Raw genomic sequence first — 20,183 nt, forward strand, 5'->3', positions numbered from 1 at the left:
CTCATGGTGGGTGTGGAGTCCTCACAGTTGCCAAAGCTGTATCGCTCTTCTCCATGTTCTCGATCAGGGTGAGGAAGTTAAACTCTTGTTCCATCAGTCTGACGTCTGTGAGACTATCACTTGAGACTTTTTAGGTCAACAAGTTTATATGGCTGTACTGTGTGCTTTGTTTTACACTGCAAAGGCAGCACAATAAACAATTTTTAGTTGGTTAAGAGGAATATGTAATGCAGTGTGATCAGAGAGACCCTTTTTCAAGTCCTCCATTTAACATACATTTGGGAAACACTAGGTGTCGGGGTGAATTTGATTGCATTTATTATGGGATTTTACAGATCATTTTTGTGTCCTTAAATTCAAGGTTTCAGTTATTGGCATGTCACTCGATGGACGAAAATGAGAAAATATTAAATAATTTATATAAATAAGTAATTTGGCCCTCCATATCTTTGCACTAGAAACTAGTGTTTACATTTTTTTTTTTTTTTTTTGTAATATTGAAATGATTGTGAATGTGAATAAATGATACTTAAGCACATCTATCATTCCATCCTTCAATGCACATGCTAAATGGCTTATGAGCAATATATTAGACAACTGAAAATAAATGTACAGTGGATAACTGGATTAATTTTTTTGTTTTGTTTTGTTTTTTTTTTTAATTATCCATATGTCACTGAATTAAATGAATCTGTGATTAGATGACATTTCTTTTTACTTTTGTGTATTCTGTTCCAGGCTGTACATTCATGGGGGTTTATAAACGTCAGTGACTCCATGAAGTTACAAGTTTTAACTATAATATGCCAAGTCTTGTGCATTGATATTTTTGGTATTATTAAACCACTACATTTATATATCTCACAAATCTTTACAAATGTAAATACCTTAATGGTTGGATTTAAAGCTGTCACTATTTTGCTTTTTGTCTAATGTACACTCACTGAGCACTTTATTAGGGACACCTGTACACCTGCTTATTCATGCGATTATCTAATCAGCCAACCATGTGGCAGGAGTGCAGTGCATAAAATCATTCAGGTACGGGCCAGGAGCTTCAGTTAATGTTCACATCAACCATTAGAATTGATCTCAGTGATTTGGACCGTGGCATGATTGTTGGTGCCAGACGGGCTGGTTTGAGTATTTCTGTAACTGCTGATCTCCTGGGATTTTCATGCACAACAGTCTCTAGAGTTTACTCAGAATGGTGCCAGAAACAAAAACATCCAGTGAGTGGCAGTTATGCAGACAGAAATGCCTTGTTGATGAGAGAGGTCAATGGAGAATGGCCAGACTGGTTAGAGCTGACAGAAAGTCTACGGTTACTCAGATAACCACTCTGTACAATTGTAGTGAGCAAAATAGCATCTCAGAATGCAAAACACATGCTACAACAGCAGAAGACTACGTGACCATAGTGTTCCTAATAAAGTGCTCAGTGAATGTATATTTTACAAGAATCTAACCAAACTATGTTTAATTTCCTTTTCCATAGAAGTTCCTCTTTCAGCATAAACTGGAAACTTCTGTGTCAGGAAACAGAAAAGCAAACACTTTATAACAGGAAATTGATTTATTTCCTTTTAAGAGTTTTTGACAGGGATCACAGCATTAGACAGAGATCATGTAAGCAATATTTTTTTATTTTGTGCAGTGCTGTAGTTAAGCACTGTCATATGTTGACAAAAGAGAAAAAAAAACTAACTATGTATTGTGCATATGATCCGGAGTCCATATTTGAACATTGTTAATGTTTTATATACCAAATCCTTGGTCAATTGCAAGGTAAAAAATTATTACATGAAATGACACCATGATATAATATTTTCTCTATAAGAAGCAAGCTTAATTTTAATCTTTGAACCAGCTTTAAATTTCCCTGTTGCATTTGCTTTGTAAGTGCAAAGAGCAAAGTATAATTATTTTTATATGTCGACAGGGTGGATCAGAGTAGAGACATGTTAAATCAAGTGGTTACAAGATGATTTAATAAATTTAATAAAGAACTATACATTCATTCTATAGTAAATATTTGCCACAAGTCTTGCACGGAGAGACACACAATGGACATTGCCTGCTCTAAACTTAACCCACGGATTGTTTTCTTAACATACAAAAGAGATGAACGGACCACAAGCATTGCTACACATTTAAGGTCAGGCACAAGTTATCGGAGCTTTCTTGAGGTTTCATTAACAGAATTGGCTCTGCTTTTGAAATATTCCACATACAATGGAATTATTTGCTGCTCCATGTTTGGAAAGTTATGCCATGTTTAGCTATTATATGAATAAATGGCAAAGGAAGCATGTGTAATCTTAATTGAGAAAACTCAATATCCTCCAGAGATCAAATGGTGAAGAAAAGCATTTTCTGCTTAAGAGGAAATCTTCCAGCAAATGTGCAGGGGAGAGTTTCACAGCATTAAAAAAAAAAAAAAAAAAGTTATTATAACTGTGCGTGATTAAAATGAATATAGACTTGTTTTTATTTCAGTTCTTCCCAAGCCCCTCTCAAACCATGCCCTAAGGGTAAAAAAACAAAAAAACAAAAAAAAAAAGTTTTATTTGTTTTGTACGTTCCAATCTGGTCCATTTTCTTGTGATTTTTTAATAAAATTACTGAATTATAATGTCAACACTTTGGTCATTACTGGAATTTAACTTTATGCAAATAAAAGGCAAAATTACAGAAATTCCCCAGCACAAAATACTTTCTCAAGTGATGGTTGTACTAAAAGTCTTCTGGGCTAAGACCTCTAGAGAGAAAATTTCGTAAAAGCACAGAAGAAAAATACTGTGCAATAATCAGTGATTAAATAGTGCTAGTAAGACTCAAAAAAGCCAGTGAATGTTGTATTCATATCTGAAAGAGAAATGAGAAGAGAAAATGGTTTTAGGTCCTCTGAAAGTAAATTTTTTTTACTTGTCACCACCTTAGTTTCAAAACCTTCATATCACTGTTTCTCACCTGTGTAGCTGCCTGGTGGAGCCACTTTTCTTTGTCCCCGTTGAGCTTCAAGCAGGAAAATAGGTCACATACTATGGGCAGGCCAAGTCTTTCCTGCAAAAAAAAAAAAAAAAAAGAAAGAAAGAAAATATCACATGGAATGCACCACAACTTGTGATCTGATTTCAGAGTGATACATTCTCCGCACTCTCATGACATATTGCTAGGGATGGGAATCATAAGCAATTTAATGAATCTGGTTCAGATTCAGATTCTACTTAATGACTCCATTAATGATTACTAAACAATACTTTTGATGGCAACATTTTAATTTCTCTTATTTTTAATTACATTTTAAATATGTAATTATTTGTAATTCATTACAAAAAATTCAATAAAAACTGTTCCGAATTTGTATCTTTAACTACACTTAATGTGAACAACCTTAAGCCCCACATTTGTTTTTTTGACGTAAATGAAAATGAGGCTGTGAGAGATAGACTTAAGGCCAATGGTTGTCTGTGTTGCTGATTGGAACGCGCACAGTATGTGTGATGTAAATTTCTTCATTAGCCCAGCCTGCGTGAACTGTCCGCGTGCGGCCCAGATTTTCTCGACATGTCGGACAGTCCTTGTCTGTGTGCATCATCACCAAATGCGCCTGCCGTGGACTGTACTAAAAGAGTATCACAAAGCAGTCATAGTGCGCATGCAGCGAACCTGATCGTATTCGCTAACGGTCAAAAAAAGTATACTTTGAAAGGCTGAGCACTTGACCGTGTGCAAGGCAATCCGGAACGCAGAAAAACGAAGTATTCCCGAGCCTTTACACTCTCGTCAGTGGCATGCACTTATGTTTTCAGGAGTTTTTTTCAACTGACATTTTTTGGAAAGATACAGTATTTTATCTTAAATATTTAATTAGCGGGAAGATCCAAAACACTTTAAACAACAGTACAACTAAAGAGACTGTAAAACAGCCTCGTTGTCATTTCTGCCAAAAATTAAAGATGGTACAACAATGAATAAGGTCCATTAACCTGATTTAAGTCTCAAGAACCTTAAGTATACATAAACAGATTGAGACCGATTCATGAAATTTTTTAGCAATTCATTAAAAATTACCAGATCATTCATTTGCAAATTGAAAAACACTTGTGCGTATACATATTTGTTGTTGCGTGCAACCAGCGGGGACAATGCAATAGAAAGAGTATTTTATCACTACATTCTGCAAGAATGCAGTTGTTTAAGAAACAGAACTAAATGTCATGAAAATCAGTTGGCTGCATTCATTTTTTTTTTTTATGTAACGGAATAGGAACAGGGATCGGATTCACAAAAACAAGAACATTAAAAGTTCTTAGAATACATTTTTAAGAAGTTCATAAAGGCATCTAGCTATAGACCTTGACAGTTTGAGAAAAAACATAAGAACCTTCTTAAGAAAAAGTTTTCTCAGGAATACAAAATATTCAGAACATTTTTCTTGAGTTAGAAAATAATAACAATATAGAAACATTCTCAAGAATGTTTTATGAATCCGGCCTCAGTTTTTGATCCCTAACCCTACTTAGTGCCAACACCGTTTAGAAATGCGCCTCACCTGTGCATTTGACCGCTTGCGTAGAAGCCATTTGTCTTCCTCTAGGTCTTTGTGGTCTCGCTCTTTAGTGTTCTTTCTCTCTGGCTCACTTGGCGTCTCAGTGGTACTGCTAATGTGCTTCATCGCTGGCAGAAGCCAGTTCTCACTCTGGACTGGCTTCTGGAAGGAGATCTCTGAGGTTGTTAAGCACGAATTCTTCTCCTCGCCGACAACTAAGTGCGGGGTCACCCAGGCAGAGAGGGACGACAGGGCAGCAGGAGTCTTGGCGCTGTTGCTTGGGTGTAGCCAGGCATCTAGGATGGCCTGAACCTTCTGTTGCTGCTCCTGCTGGTGACTGGAAGCTTTGTTTGTTGTGTTCTTACTGACAGGAACACCATTCTTATCCCACCCTTCTTTCTTGAGGAGCCAAGCACTTAGGGCCTCTTTTCCACAGTTATCATCGCACACGCATTGAGCGTAGCTGGTACAGGTCTCGTTGGCTTTGCAGTTGGTCTCGAGAGGTATGGTCTTCTGAAGCCACATCTCAATGGACTCTGGGTTGCTAGCAGCGGATGATTGGGGAGTCTTTAGACACTTGAGCTTTCCGAGGTTCTCAATTTCAACGTCTACGGATCGTGTGGCACAGCAAGAGCTGCAGTCAGCCTTGAGGAGCCAATCACTGGGAGAAAAGCTCTCGTAGAAGGGTTTGACAATCTGCTTGAAGCGGTCAGCGTCAGAGACTAGGCTGCTCTTGTCTTGCTTGCTTGTGCTGATGAGCCACTTGCTAAATTCCTCAGTAGTGTCATCCAATTTTTCCTGCTCATCTTCCTCTTCCACCTCATTCAGATTCAAGTCAACTTCCTCAATCATCTCAATAGAGAAGGCTGAGCTGCCACTGAGGGTACGCTCACGAATAGGCAATTTCTCTTTCAGAAGCCACGACTCCAGGTCTTGGAGTTGGCCCCAAGCCTTTTGGAAGTCAAAAGGTGGCAATTGTTGATCTTCCTATATGGGAGCAATAAATAAAGCTCAGTCTGCAATTTCCTAAACACCTCAATCTGATAACACCAATGTATCAAATTATCTTTATCCGTCACTTGTTAGAAGCTAGAAAAATCAGACATATGCCAACACGGACAGGTTGTGTGACATGCCCTCATCCTCAAAATCTTTGACACTAATCTTTCCAGACATAACATTAAATATGAGTCACTTGCAATGAGAAAATATGGCTTGTAATGATAACTGTGTTTTGTGCCGATAATGTGTTTTGTGCAGTTAATTATTGCCAGCAATGGACATGAAACCAATTTCGACATTTTGAAACCAAACACTCCAACTATAAAGAATATTAATATTGCTGGGTCTATGCAGTTCTTAAAAATTTCTAAACTTTCTAAACAATTTTGGTGTCATGTTGGGACGCCACTGGTTTAAATCATTAAACTGGATTGTGAAACTACCCTTTAGTACCAAAAGCATTCCTTTCACATGTGCCCACATGAGATAAAAGTAACAGTTCACCTGAGATTGCTTGGAGGCAAGCAGCCAGTCCTGGGTGTTTGTGCCAAACTGGTGTCCCACAGGAGCACTGGTTACTGGATGCTTCCCTAGAAGCCATTCAGCCAGAGGTGTGCACCATTCAGGATCCATTTTCTAAGAAAACAAGACTAGGGATTTTACTCTGGATGCACATGCATTATTGAGCAGGAAATTACAATCATATTAGAATAAAAGCAAGGTATGATGTCACAAACAAACCTGTTTCTTGCCTGAAACTGGGCAATCCTGGAGAAGCCATGATCTTTCAAGAGTGTTCTGAGACACCTCCATCTGCTGCAGGAGGGATGAGTTATGAATGCATTAGCTTTGTAGAAGTGTAGGAAAGTGGGCATCATGGACAGACTTTTAATAACAGAGTTTTGAGAATATAGTATTTGACATTCAATATGTTCCTGTCAAAAGTCAATGGACACTTCAGTCCATTGTTAATAATTTGGACCTTGTGTTTGTATAAACTGTTTAATTAGGCATCTTAATTATTCAATAGTACAACACAAAACTACAAAGATTGCTACAATTCTACAAACAGAAGAACTATTCAATTATGCATTAATTCCCAATTTAAGAATATGACCTAAAGGTTCTTCAGTGAATACTGAATACTTAAATATCTAGATATATATTGAATACTATCAAAAGGTTGAAAAATATTGAGATAACTGTTTTAGCTATATTGCCCAGCCTTTACTGGCAGTGGCCACATAAAAGGGAAATTCTTTGTTCTCTCTCAATCAGGTGGCTTGGTTTCTTGGTATTTATGTCTATCAATGTATCAGCAGCAAGCCTTGAGTGTGCAAATAAGCATGCATTCCACAGACCTGTGTGGAAATGGTCCCAAAGGATGTGATGGCCTGCCGCAAGGTGCGAGCATCTGCTTGGAAACTCATTTCTGGGGTTTCTTCGGGAGTCAAATTCAGAGAAGACAGCCTGGAAGATGACAATAGAAAAGTCTCACATTTAACCTCTATATCTATTCCAAGTCTGACATTGAATTTTCTGCAGTATAGCCTGAAAATGCCTCCACAGAGATTGACATGGATTATGGGAGGTTTAAATCACAACACTGCCTCTGTTGAATAGCTAGGCATGTGAAACAGTAATTTAGACAGCAGATATAAAAATAAAAACATTTTTAAAAAAATTGACCTGGTTCTTACTTTTCCAAGCAGTTGGTGAGCTGGGTGGCAGGACTGGTACTACTGGAATATTCCAGCTCATGAATGAGAATGTCAAACTGGCCCTTGAGCTGTGTGGAAGCATGACAGAAAAATAAGGTTAAGCTTTAAAAAGGTATTCAACCAAAACACACCCCTGCAACAAACCAGCTTCGCTTCAAATATTTTCATTTCAATATTCAGAGAGAAGATTCAGGTTTCATTTCTCAAGAAATTTTACTTTGTAATAAGACTGACAGAATTTGCAAAAAAGTTTTCCAAACTCACCAAATAGAGCTGCTGTAGCTGCTGTTGTAAAGTTTCTCCTTTCAGTTGCTCCAAAAGATCAATCTGCTCGAGAAGACAGACCTCACGAGAGCGCAGGATCTCCAGGTGTCTGCTGATACAGCTGTGCAACTGAGACTTCACCTGAGAGTAACCAGACAGTTCAGAATGCTTGTTTAGCATATACACACAAATGTATGAATGCTCACATGTGCAACTCTTGATCAGACTGCCTTTGATGTGAAAGCGTTCCAATGCCAAGCAGCTTTTAAAACTCCTGCTGAGGTGAAGAGGTCTCCACCTCCTAAAAACAGTCTGCCATCATATGATGTCCACAATAAAGGGAACAAAGTCCCTGTTCACTGGCATCTTAGAAACACATTACACTCCCAGTAAAAGACAAATGTTTTGAGAGATTTAAGGAACTTCACATTAGGTTTCACAACAGAGATTAAGTAAATGAGTGCAAAGCCCCAATTTTAGCCTACAACCCATTTAGAAGACAATAACTCAATTGTTAATACCTCTCATGGGCGTACGTGTTTAGCTGTGGTCTAGTAAATCCCTCTCCATATAGACTACCTGCATCGAGGTAGCAATTATGAACTGAGCAAAGGTCACAACAGTCACACTCTATTCAACCAGGACACTGAAGTGTTTATGACAAATCATTATGTCATGCACATGGATGTTTCCTCATGTTCATAATAAAAACAAGAGAATAATCTCTCATTGTGCACAATTAAATAGGGTTTTCACGATACCAAAATTGTAGTAGTTAAAACCAATAACAGAGAAATGTCATTATTCACCAAACAATTTCGATACCACAGCAAAAATCAATAAGCAACATGCACATTAACTTTAAAAAAAAAAATGGATTTCATGGGTTGATTTTTTTTTTATTTTTATATATAACTAACAGATTTGCGCCTGGATAGCTCAGCGAGTATTGAAGCTGACTACCACCCCTGGAGTCGCAAGTTCAAATACCTAAGCAACCAAATTGTCCCGGATGCTAGATAGGGTAGAGTCACATGGGGTAACCTCCTCGTGGTCCCGATTAGTGGTTCTCGCTCTCAGTGGGGTGCGTGGTAAGTTGTGCGTGGATCACGGAGAACAGCATGAGCCTCCACATACTGTGAGTCTCCGCGATGTCATGCACAGTGAGCCACAAGATAAGATGCACGGATTGACGGTCTCAGAAGCAGAGGCAACTGAGACTTGTCCTCCGCCTCCCGGACTGAGGTGAGTAACCGCGCCACCACGAGGACCTATCAAAAGTAGTGGGAACTGGGCATTCCAGCATTGGGAGAAAAGGGGATTTTTTTTTTTTTTTTTTTAACTAACAGATTTAAACTTTTTTTTCTTTTTGCTATACGAAGATCACATTAAAACTGACTTAGAACGTTTTTACCATTCCTTCATTATTAATTTTTGGTACTTTTCAAATGTCATTTAGCTGTAGATTTAACTGTTTTAGCCTTGTCCCAGACCCAGAGTTTCAATATTAAACTATGGAAATTCATAAATATCAGCTATGATAATCTAGACAAAGGTGAAATAAAAATAAACTATTTTAATACTTATTGTTAGAAAATGATTTCAAAATTGTGAAACAATTGTAGACTTTCAAAACGTATGACTTGTGTTATTTCTACCAAACCAAACAACTTTGCCCCTACTTAAGTTTTTCAAAAGTTAGTGTACTTAATAACCAAGTCGACAAAATTGTCAGCGAAGAGCATGCTTTAGATGAAATACAAGACAAGTGATGTTTGAAGAAAACAAACCATTTTTGATTTAAAAACATTAAAAAAAGTCATTTCCATCACAGAATTCTATTAGACACAATATAGAATTTGATATGTGTTGGAAAGAACACTGAGGTGGGAATTTTCATGATGTTCAGGAAGTTGAAGAAACACTAACAAATGAAAACAATGTGAACATTACAGTAAACAGTACTGTTTTTTTCTTTTTATCTTTCGGCCTAACTTGCGTGTCCATGATCAAATGTAGAGTTTATTAAGCTATTCTGTCCTAGAAGTCTTCCAGAAGAATCTTGCATTGGTAAACGCTTTAACCACATGGTTATCAGTACTTATTAAAAATATATATTTTTGGAGCAGAAAGTAAGTTTGCGAGCCTTTTTCCTTTTATTAGAGTCAGTGTCCACACCCACCATGATAAGTCAGTAAGAAAAGATAAAAATGGGTAAAGCTGGGACACAAAACTGTGTTTTAAGTTTCAAGGAAATAAATGGAAAACTAAAAATAGGTCAATGCTTCGTTTGTCATAAATGAAGAACAGTCACAGAGCTAAAAAACAAGTTCATGTCTCTCACCTCTCTGGAGTTGCTCTTTAGTTGAACTTCAGCTTTGATGACCTCAGCAATGGCCTCTTCCAGCTGGGCTTGGGCCTGAATGCACTGCCTGAGGGCAGCCTTTTCTCTTGACACCAATGGTGACATGCTGCGGACAAAGAAAACATGTCAGCTGAAACATTGTTTCACATTATGTTGGTTTGACAAAGCCAACACTGTTATTCTACAAACGTAGTTTTTTTTTTTTTTTTTATCTCTAAACCAAGATCAAAATGTTTAACACCAGCTTCTAGAGCTTTCAAGCTGCATTCACCAAACTTGGCACAGACCTTCAGACTGTTCTTGAATTGTGTGCAATGTCTTTTCTAACTGATTGGACTTGTTTTCACACAGCGGATAATCAAAAATCGGAAAAATCCCATAGGCCACGTACACACGCAGGTAAATTTGGCAGTCAGTTCACCTTTTAGTGCAAATTCCTGTTCTGTACACACAGTTTGATAAAATACGGGAGTCACAACCCCATTCTACAACCGAATTAACTCCCGAAAAATTCAGGTAGTGACAAGAAAACTGCATTTTCAAACATTCCAAACTGAACAACTATTGTTAATGACTTGATCATTAGTGTGTGTGAGATGTGTCCATCTTCTCCCGGTGTAAAACACACAAACAGAGGTATGTCGCTTCATTCATACATTGACTGAGCACTTTATTAGGAACACTATGGTCCAAATAAAGTGCCCAACGTGTCAAATGGATGTTTCTATTGTCAAATGACTGTATAAATATGACTATAAAAGGTCAAATATGGCATAATGGCATTTCAGTTTTCTAGAATAAAATGCTGTTCCAGACCTGGATGCTGATTGGTCAATCCTGTGTTCAAGCATGCTAGAATACACAGCTAAAATGAAAAACACCTGTTTATTTAGCTAGTGTGTTTATTACTGCGCATGTTGTTATAGTTGACTTGTCGGCAAGGATCCCTTTGTTCCACATGGCATTAATGATGCCTTCGGAGGGCACTTTGAAAGGAGAACAATTATTACAGTCTATTTCAAACATAATTACCAATAAAAAATGACTTAAAATGTTCCCAATAACCGTTATTTTAGAGCACCACACCTTTCAGCCCAAAAAAAGCTCTTACAGTGGATGAATAAGTCTTCGAAGAGAAAAGGGCATAAAACTCCTAAATGGATCACACCCTATATCTTCAAGCAGAAAGATGGCACATGAATTTGTTTAGTAAATGATGCAATTCAATATTTTTGTTTTGTATACTAGTGGTGGACAGATATGGGTTTTTTAATGGCTGATGCTGATATCCAGAGAGCAGGGTTGCCGATAGACCGATACAATGCTGATTAGGCCTGTCGCGATTATTAAATAAACGTCTGTGAACACAAAGCTCTCCGGTTTCACTTTAAACTATCATGTAACGGCAAATGTTCCTGGTTTATACACGCACTGACACAGAGGAGATTCACACTTACTTTATTATCTGTGGAGTGATGAAATGAAGCGAAATCTCCAAGGTTCATGAGAAACATGGGCTCATGGGTTTAATCAGAGCATTAAAATAACGTTTGAAATTGAAGAAATTAGGAAAGAAATATTTTACTAATTGCATAATATAACAAAATATTATATAAATATAATAATTTATATATATAATTTGTTTTTTATAAAAATAATGTAAAATATGAGTTCAAAAAACAACAGTGTAAATGTAAAATTGACCAAAACTAAAGTTGACCAAAAGTATTTAGAAATATTCTGATAATGAAAATATAATTTTTTGTTTCATTCATTAGTTTTTAAAGCCTTAAAAGGAAATCACATATCCCTATTTGATTTTTGTTTCAAGTTAAATGTGTAAAAATGACTTAAGGTGTATGAAGCACACATGCAAGAAAAAAAAAAAAAAAAAAAAAAAAAAAAAAAATCACACCTTAAGAAATATGACAATTATGAGACAATTAATCGTCAGCCAAATTTCATAACTGTGACAGCCCTAATGCCGATATTTCACACAATGTAATATAGTAAATAACAAACATAAAATTGCTAAAAAACTCTTTACCACTATATTTACTAAATTTTATACAAAACTTAAACTTTTTAAATAAGACTGTATTTAAAATGGTAGATAGCAGTTTCTTCTGATTTTTATTTAGTCAACAAATTTTAGTAATTTATTTGCACATGAAGAAACTGTTAATATATTAGGAAGAAGGAAATAACAGTACACACAGTAGTCCAGCAACCATGGATGGCATGTCCACGTTAGCAATCGTGCTAACTAAAAAAAATATCTAATCAAACCAACTGTACTTACAGTGCATAGTGAATATGACATTAACTTACAGCACACGTGAAGTGCTTTTACCTTGAAGTTGCATTCACATGCTCGTACAGATCCAGTGCGAACAACAATCTCCTAACAGTTTAAATGGGCTGAATCACCTGCTTGTATTGTAATGAACTGACCGTCATGATTTGCGAATTAGAGGAACTTTTGATCCTGAAGTTTTTATTCAGAGGAAGATATCAGATGAGCACTTGACAGGAAGAAACGGCTGGATTTTCTCTGTTTAAATTAGACATCCGCATATTAGCAGACGGTATATGAAGTTTTATTGATATTTGCCTTTTTATCATTAGACAAGACAGTTAAAAGCTACAGGGAATTGTTGAGGAGAGAGAGAGAAAATGAAACAGGCGAGCACTTTAACATTATGAGCTCAAACGCGTCTGCCGCGGCTCTGATATGCAGACCGTTTAAATGACACTGTGTTGCATACCGGTCTATTATTGTAGTAACACGATGGCACGTAACAACAAAATGAACTGTGACTGGTCGTTTACATGTCTCAGTCGTTTCACACAAAAGCAGGCAATTCTCGGCACCCTCGTGGCCCTAAGAAGAAAAAAAATAAAAAGAGAAAATCTGCAAAATGAGAATTTATCGGCCGATGACAATTTAAAAACAATCTGAATATCGGCCGATTTATCGCCCTCTGTGATATATCGGTCAACCACTACTGTATACTGTATTTTTATTATGTAGTAACCGTTTTTTAAAAACAAATGTGTGCTTGAGTTGCTAAATTGCAAATAACAACGACCTTTGATTGCTTTATTATAACCCTAACTTGTTTACAAGAAGATCACGTTCACATTTTAAAACCTTACAATACCGAATGTTATTAGCAAGATTCTTTAAGAAAATGCCACTATTCCAGTTTGCTTGATTTACATAAAAAGCGTTGTAGTCGTATTCTGGCTTGTCATCTTTTTCCTGTGAACTCAAAGCCTCTCTGATATCCTGCAGGTATATCAGACATCCCCAAACGTGTCAGTAACGATATGTGGCTGCCAAAGTTAGAACAACAAGTGAAGTGTAATATAATATACAGCCAAAGGGCAGAATGCTACAAGTCCAGAAATATCTCTGCAACAGAAAGAGGTTGAACTTCCCAATATTGTAGCTCTTGAACTATCCTTTGTTTGAGATTAACTGCATTTTACATCATTCTGCACATCATTTTGACCTTAAACATCTAAACATTGATGGTGCAATGGTATAACCAGTTCAACAATGAAATGAATACTAAATTTGGGAATTCATATTCACTTAATACTTCAAAGAAAATCTCAGGAAACCAGCACTGAAGAACATAACAGCAGCAGAGTCAGTATCTGCACAGTACAGTGACAGAACAACTCGGAATCTGTGCACAGTTCTGGAGCTGTCCTGACTGTCTGCAGGCATTAGAAACCAGCGGAGGAGGAAACAACTCCATATTTGGGCATTGTGATTAAAACGACTTCTATATAAAATACCCTTTTTATAAGCAGCCTAAATTGCTGACATGTTTATTTCTCACGGAGTTTTAATAAAACACAATGCTTTGCCATTACAAAACAGTACTGTGACAGAACCATGGCACAGTCATGGCATTGTACTTTACCGTATCGTAACTCCATGTACTTTCAAGAATACCATGACATTAACAATGCATTGGCACTGTAAAAGCCCACACAGCATGGTGTTAGTTAGTACATTTGTGTTGTCAAATAAAGCTACGAATATAGCAGTTTAACGAATGTCATTTCGTTTTCGATTTACTCGCAAACAAACCGGTAGCGACACCAAAACAAACGGAAAGATCTGCCAAAACAAAAGCTCTTGCACAGGCATAAGACATGATAACACAATGTTGCCGGGAGCTACAACTTCCCGGTCTGTTTATTTGACAAAGTACCGATTCGGTTCCTACCTCGTCTTGTCAATCAAACGATTCACAACAGTAAATTAATCCAGGTGTGTGTTTCGGTCGCAGATTGTCAATTAGATGAAAGTGTAATTGTTCTCACGATTTATCTGAAACCGCCCTTTCCTTTGCCCACTGCTACGTCATCGCCTACGCGTCGGCCTCCACAAGAGCAGACTGATTTTGCACGTACGCCTCACGGAACGGGGCCCACTCGAGGGGGCCGAGCCTCCTACGACTCATTTTGACTCGAATACACTCAACGACCCCAAAACACTGAGACAGCACAAAAACTTAAAGAAACAGCACCCACTGCTTTGAAGATGATGAATTATTTGCTTTTCATGGAACCAAAACCAAAGGAGGAACTGAAACCAGGGTTCATACAGATGCTTCAAAGTGAAAATCAAGGACTTTTCAAACACATATTTTGTTTTCAAGGACTATGCTCAAGATGTCATTAAAACTAATTCTTTATTTGCAATTTTTAAATAAATATATTTTATTCATTAAATTGAGTATTTATTTTTATAAAACAGCACTTATTACAAGTTCAACATACCTCAATGTGCATCTAATTACATATTCTCACAGAAACAATTCTTGATTCATTCATGATGAAATTGATGTGTTATTGTAGTGTACTTCCTTAAAATGCACTTCGCTTTCCAACAAAAGTGAATAACTGGGTTCGTAAACAGTAGTCCATATGACTCGTGCTGTTTCATGTTTTCTAAAGTCACAACAGATTTATGTGAGGAACTGACCAAAACTGCTGATGGGTCATTCTCACAGAATATTGAAATGATCTGTTTAGTTCAGTTTTTGCCTATAAATGCTGAGGGTAAACATTTTGTAACATGCTGACATACATTTTTTTTTATAAAGGACAACTTGGCTGTTGTTCTTTCTTTTATTATTTAATTTTGTTTCACGAACGAAGCAAATTAACACTAAAGAGGGTTAAACAGGTTACACCACCACATTTTGAGGGTTCAATTGGGTACTACACCAAATATTTTTGTGTGAAAATATTACTTAAAATAAGAATTAGTAACTTTTTAGCATGCTGGGAAAATCACTATATACATATTTAAGCAGCCTCTGAACTTTGACCTTAAGAATTATTTTCCACAACTTTTTGTATTAAAAAAAAGAAAATAAAAAGTTAAAACATAAAAGTTTTATCATTGATAACACCAGTGGCATGAAATCAAGTGACAAACATTCTTTTTAGATTATTTAAATTATTAATTATTTTGCTTTGCTTTTTTTTTTTTTTTTTTTTTTTTTTTACACTTGATCGGCCTTGCACTTATTCTGGAATTAAAAATTACTTAAAAAATAAACAAATAACTTTACATGTCATAGAAGTGGTGTACCAGATGAAGGGGATAAGGATATTTTTCAGGCAATTGACAAATTCAAATATACTTTCTAAAAAATGTGCAAAACAGAGTCAAGCCATTTCATATTATTAAAGGTTAGGATACAGAATTGTTTTTTTTTTTTTTTTTTGGGCTGTCTGAAAGCTTTTTCATAACTAAAAAAAAAGTCAAGGGACATGTTCAACATATTTTGATATTGACCCAAATGTTGTCAGAAACAACCAGGGCTGTGTTTCCCAAAAGCATTGTAAGCTTAAGCTGATCGTAGAGACCTATGGTGCCAATGGTTTCTACGATCTACTTAGGCCTTGTTCAGTCTGCCACTAAAAATCAGATTTTTTGCATATCTAGATGAGTTTTTGATAGTCTGGACAGCAAAAAACTACATGAAATCTGATTTTTCTGAATCAAACCACATCGGGAGGTGGTTTCAAATGCGATTGAAATCTGCCTTTTTCAGATGTCTCAGTCCGGACGCTCTGGCTGCTCAAATCGGATTTCAAATGGTCTTTTGCGTCACTCTTAACGCGACACAACGATGACATCAAAAACCGGTGACTGCAGCACGGAACATCACAATATTTACCAGTCTCCTCCGTCGCTGAGTTTTTCTTGTGTGACAGAGGAGTTCTGCACCGCGACTGGACAGGGCGCTTATTTGGAGAGTGAGATGATGCACCTCCATTTTTCCCGCATCTGTTTTGAAAGCATCGTCACGTGGGTACGCCTACGTCATTACCAAAGCAACCCATGCAGATAGGTTGGTTATGTCTGAATGCACAGATCTGATTTGATCACTTGCCATTAATAGTGCGGACAGTCTGCCTGAAAAGATCTGATTTGAGAAAAAATTTGATTTGCCTACAGTCTGAACATAGCCTTAGACTTACAATGCTTTTGGGAAACACAGCCCTGTTTTGTGAGACACAAAGCTCTCTTTACACAAGGGGGCGCTAGACAGCTTACAAAACCGAATCCTCCATTGATCCGCATTCAAATTCAGAACATTTTACAACTCATTGGAGAATTTTCACTGGAGTGGAGAGTAATTTGTAATTAAAACTGATAGTTGCAAGAATTCATACTTGTGAAATCCGCCACAGCAGTATCTATAAAATATTTTCTTAAATCTTCAACCAGTAACAATCGATTGTGACTGGCCCATTCTGAACAGTGCTATCTAAAGTAACAGGTGCCACATGACAGCGCCGTTTACGCGCTGCTTCAGCAGTTGTCTGGACCTTTGCCCGTGTGGTTAAAAAGAACCGGCTCATAAGAGTAATTTGTTCGTCAATTTGACTATTGGTCATGTTGTATGTTTCTTGCTGCACAGCACACGCAATTGAATAGCGCTTCTCAAAACACTGTCACAGAGTGTTAGTACGGGGTTTCATCTTCACCAGCAGAAGAATGTACAGTATGTTTGAGAACCGTTAACGGAACCGACAGTAATGAAAATCATTCGGTATTTTATTTTTTTTTTTACATAAGCGGTTCTGCATAAGAAGCATACAGCACACAGTATTATTAAATATTTAAAGAAATCCTTTAATCTCCATGATTCACGACAAGCCGTTTGCGGGATCTGTTGTTTGGCTGTAGCAGCGGAGGGCGTGCCGTCTTTCTGTAACAGGATTGTATACGTGTTTGCCAAAAATAAATAAATACATTTAACTTATTAAATTATTTAAGCAACATATTTAACGTTTTCTATAATTCAAGCACGTTTTAAGGACCTCTTGGTAAAAATGGATATTTTCAAGGTTTTTCCAGGACTTCAATTTTAAAAAGCCAAATTCAAGTACTTCAAGGACCTTGTACAAACCCTGTGAAACGGTTGATTTTGTGAATGGGCCGCTGGATTATATTCTATATAAACTGTTACGCAGAGATTAAACTTGAGTTTGACCCTTTAACTTTATTCCAGACTTCAGTGTAACTACCATGTGCTAAAAAGAAATGATTTCCAAGTATCCACCTCTCTGTTACCACAGCTCGGTATATAAAGATCACAACGTCAATACTGTCAGACAGACACATGTTAAAGGTCATGTTACAAAAAACAAACATATAAATTAATCTATGAGAGATTAGGTAATTACACTATATCTAGTATTTAGTACTCTCTGTAAGTGACGCAAGACTGTCAGTACAAATAAAGATACGGAAATGTAGAATAGGCAAATGCCATCTTTATGCCATCAAGCTAAATAAAATAAAATAAAATAAAAACTTCCCATTTGATAATGTGGAAATGTCATTAACGGTTAATGTTTCGATGTGTTTTAAAAAAAAAAGGTGTCAGATGAGGTAATGTACACTGTATGGCAAACCTTCATGAAATTAAATCAAACTAAAACTGGCACCTGATTAAAGTTGGGGTTAAAAGGTTTAAAACCTCAGTCTATGAAATGTAGATCAAAGTTATCAAACTAAATCTATATGATTATATAACTCAAAAACACGTTATTATGAAGGGTACATATTATCTATGTCTACTTTGCACTGCTACAGTAATTAGCTAACTTTATCTAGCCTAACTTTATTTGCAATGACAAAATTCAAAACACAGATCAAGTGGAGAATTTATCAAAACATGTACAACATATTAAAAAGCATAATGCATCAGCAATCCCAGGGAACAGACAAACTGATAAAATGTATGCATTGAATGCACTGTAAGTTGCTTTGGATAAAAGCGTCAGCCAAATGCATCAATGTAAACGTAAAAATAGACAACCTAAAATGGACACTGAAAATATCTCCTAAACGTCGTCCGCTTGCAGCCCCCTTTCTGTCACATTGGAGAGAACGCACCAGTAGACTTGATTTTCAACTCATAAAAAATTAACCATCATATAAAACACTGTAACTTCTATGATTAATGATTCCTTTTAATAATCTCAAACATACAACCAGAACAATAAAAAAGGAAGTCTGATTCGTAAAGTTAGTGCGCTCGTGCAGCCTCCTCTAAACCCTGATTAACATTCCGATGCCGCATTAGCAACACAATGGCATTATTCACCTAAACAAATATCATCGCAGGGCTAAGTGTACATACCTGAACTTCTGTTGCGGTAGCTTGTACTGAAATTAAGGTTATAAATAGAATTGATAAATAATAGCCTTCTGAGGGTAGACGGGGTGACGGTGCCGCCGCCGCAAAGCTAAAGCTTCACATGAGGACTTCAGAGGCGATCGCCACTTAGTTGTTTCTCTGATGTTAGGTTGCCCTCTAAAGGCCTGTGCAAAATAACAGTCAAATTTGGTTTTAAATTGATGGATCTTAATATAAAAATCTTGTGCATTTATTTTGTATTTATTTTAATGCAAGCAATACTCAGTACAATACAAACGAGAACTGTAATAATATTGAAAAAATAAATAAACAAAGACATTTGACATTGGACAACAGCACAAAGTACAAAGTAGTGAGATGCAAACATCAGTGTGTGCATGAAAAATACACACTTTTTATTTTATTATTTTTTTATTGAACATTCCAAATATTCTTTACATTATAAGACAATTCAGACTTTCACATAAACACAATCAGTACAAATACAAACTGAAACAAAAAAGTAAAAGGGCATCACAAACATATATCTAATTCAGTAAACAATGACAGTTTTCCTGGCATTTTTGTTTTTTGAAAATTGTATAGACTCATAAATAGAATTGTATAAGGACTTTTTGGGAATGAGGGAAAAAAATGTGTTTTAATTCACTCTACTTACTCTGATTAATTTAATATTTTCCTAATAATCAGAATCACAATGAGCTTTATTGCCAAGTATGCTTACACATACAAGGAATTTGTCTTGGTGACAGAAGCTTCCAGTACACAAACAATACAAGACAGAGATAATAATAAACAATAGAATAAAAATAAAAAGTGAATAGAAAATAAACAATATAGACAGAAAATACACAATAAGATATATATATATATATATATATATATATATATATATATATATATATATATATATATATATATATATATATACTACACACACGTATGTAGAAATACAAATCTGTCATATACAGATAGCACAAGGGAATGTAATGGCAGAAGAGGTAGGATATGTTGGATAAATATAAAGAGACTAAGCTGTGTATTGCACATAATTATTGCTCAATGGGGCAGTTTTAACTGTTCCTGTGCCTGACGGTTCTGGTGCTCAGAGCTCTGAAGCGTCGGCCAGAAGGCAACAGTTCAAAAAGGTAGTGGGCAAGGTGAGTGGGATCCAGAGTGATTTTTCCAGCCGTTTTCCTCACTCTGGAAGTGTATAGTTCTTGAAGGGAGGGCAAGGGGCAACCAATAATCCTCTCAGCAGTCCAAACTGTCCTCTGTAGTCTTCTGATGTCTGATTTCGTAGCTGAACCAAACCAGACAGTTATTGAAGTGCAGAGGACACACTCAATGACTGCTGAGTAGAACTGTATCAGCAGCGGCTGTGGCAGGTTGAACTTCCTCAACTGGCGAAGGAAGTACAACCTCTGCTGGGCCTTTTTCGCAATGGAGTCAATGTGGGTCTCCCACTTCAGGTCCTGTGAGATGGTAGTGCCCAGGAACCTGAATGACTCCACTGCTGCCACAGGGCTGTTTAGAATGGTGAGGGGGGGGGGCGCTCAGTGTTG

The 20,183-nt window shown here is 36.7% G+C and overlaps 1 protein-coding gene across 2 annotated transcripts; it reads right to left on the bottom strand.

Annotated features, from left to right (window-relative positions):
- Nucleotides 1–1,625: 1,625 nt before the first annotated feature.
- Nucleotides 1,626–18,736, bottom strand: ncoa4 (nuclear receptor coactivator 4). Of its 2 annotated transcripts, none has more exons than XM_051648536.1 (10): nucleotides 18,601–18,736; nucleotides 9,887–10,013; nucleotides 7,543–7,683; nucleotides 7,258–7,346; nucleotides 6,919–7,027; nucleotides 6,299–6,373; nucleotides 6,062–6,193; nucleotides 4,559–5,542; nucleotides 2,974–3,066; nucleotides 1,626–2,868 (listed from the first exon to the last, which is right to left on the bottom strand). In XM_051648536.1, exons 2-10 carry the CDS (start codon nucleotides 10,010–10,012, stop codon nucleotides 2,863–2,865), a joined length of 1,755 nt encoding a protein of 584 aa, XP_051504496.1. In that variant the 5' UTR covers nucleotide 10,013; nucleotides 18,601–18,736; the 3' UTR covers nucleotides 1,626–2,862. The 2 variants fall into 2 exon arrangements, with proteins under 2 accessions (XP_051504496.1, XP_051504495.1); XM_051648535.1 differs by lacking the exon at nucleotides 18,601–18,736 and adding an exon at nucleotides 14,155–14,348.
- Between the last annotated feature and the right edge of the window lie 1,447 nt (nucleotides 18,737–20,183).

Source organism: Myxocyprinus asiaticus, chromosome 21 (assembly GCF_019703515.2).
Source record: "Myxocyprinus asiaticus isolate MX2 ecotype Aquarium Trade chromosome 21, UBuf_Myxa_2, whole genome shotgun sequence".
Lineage (NCBI taxonomy): Eukaryota > Metazoa > Chordata > Actinopteri > Cypriniformes > Catostomidae > Myxocyprinus > Myxocyprinus asiaticus.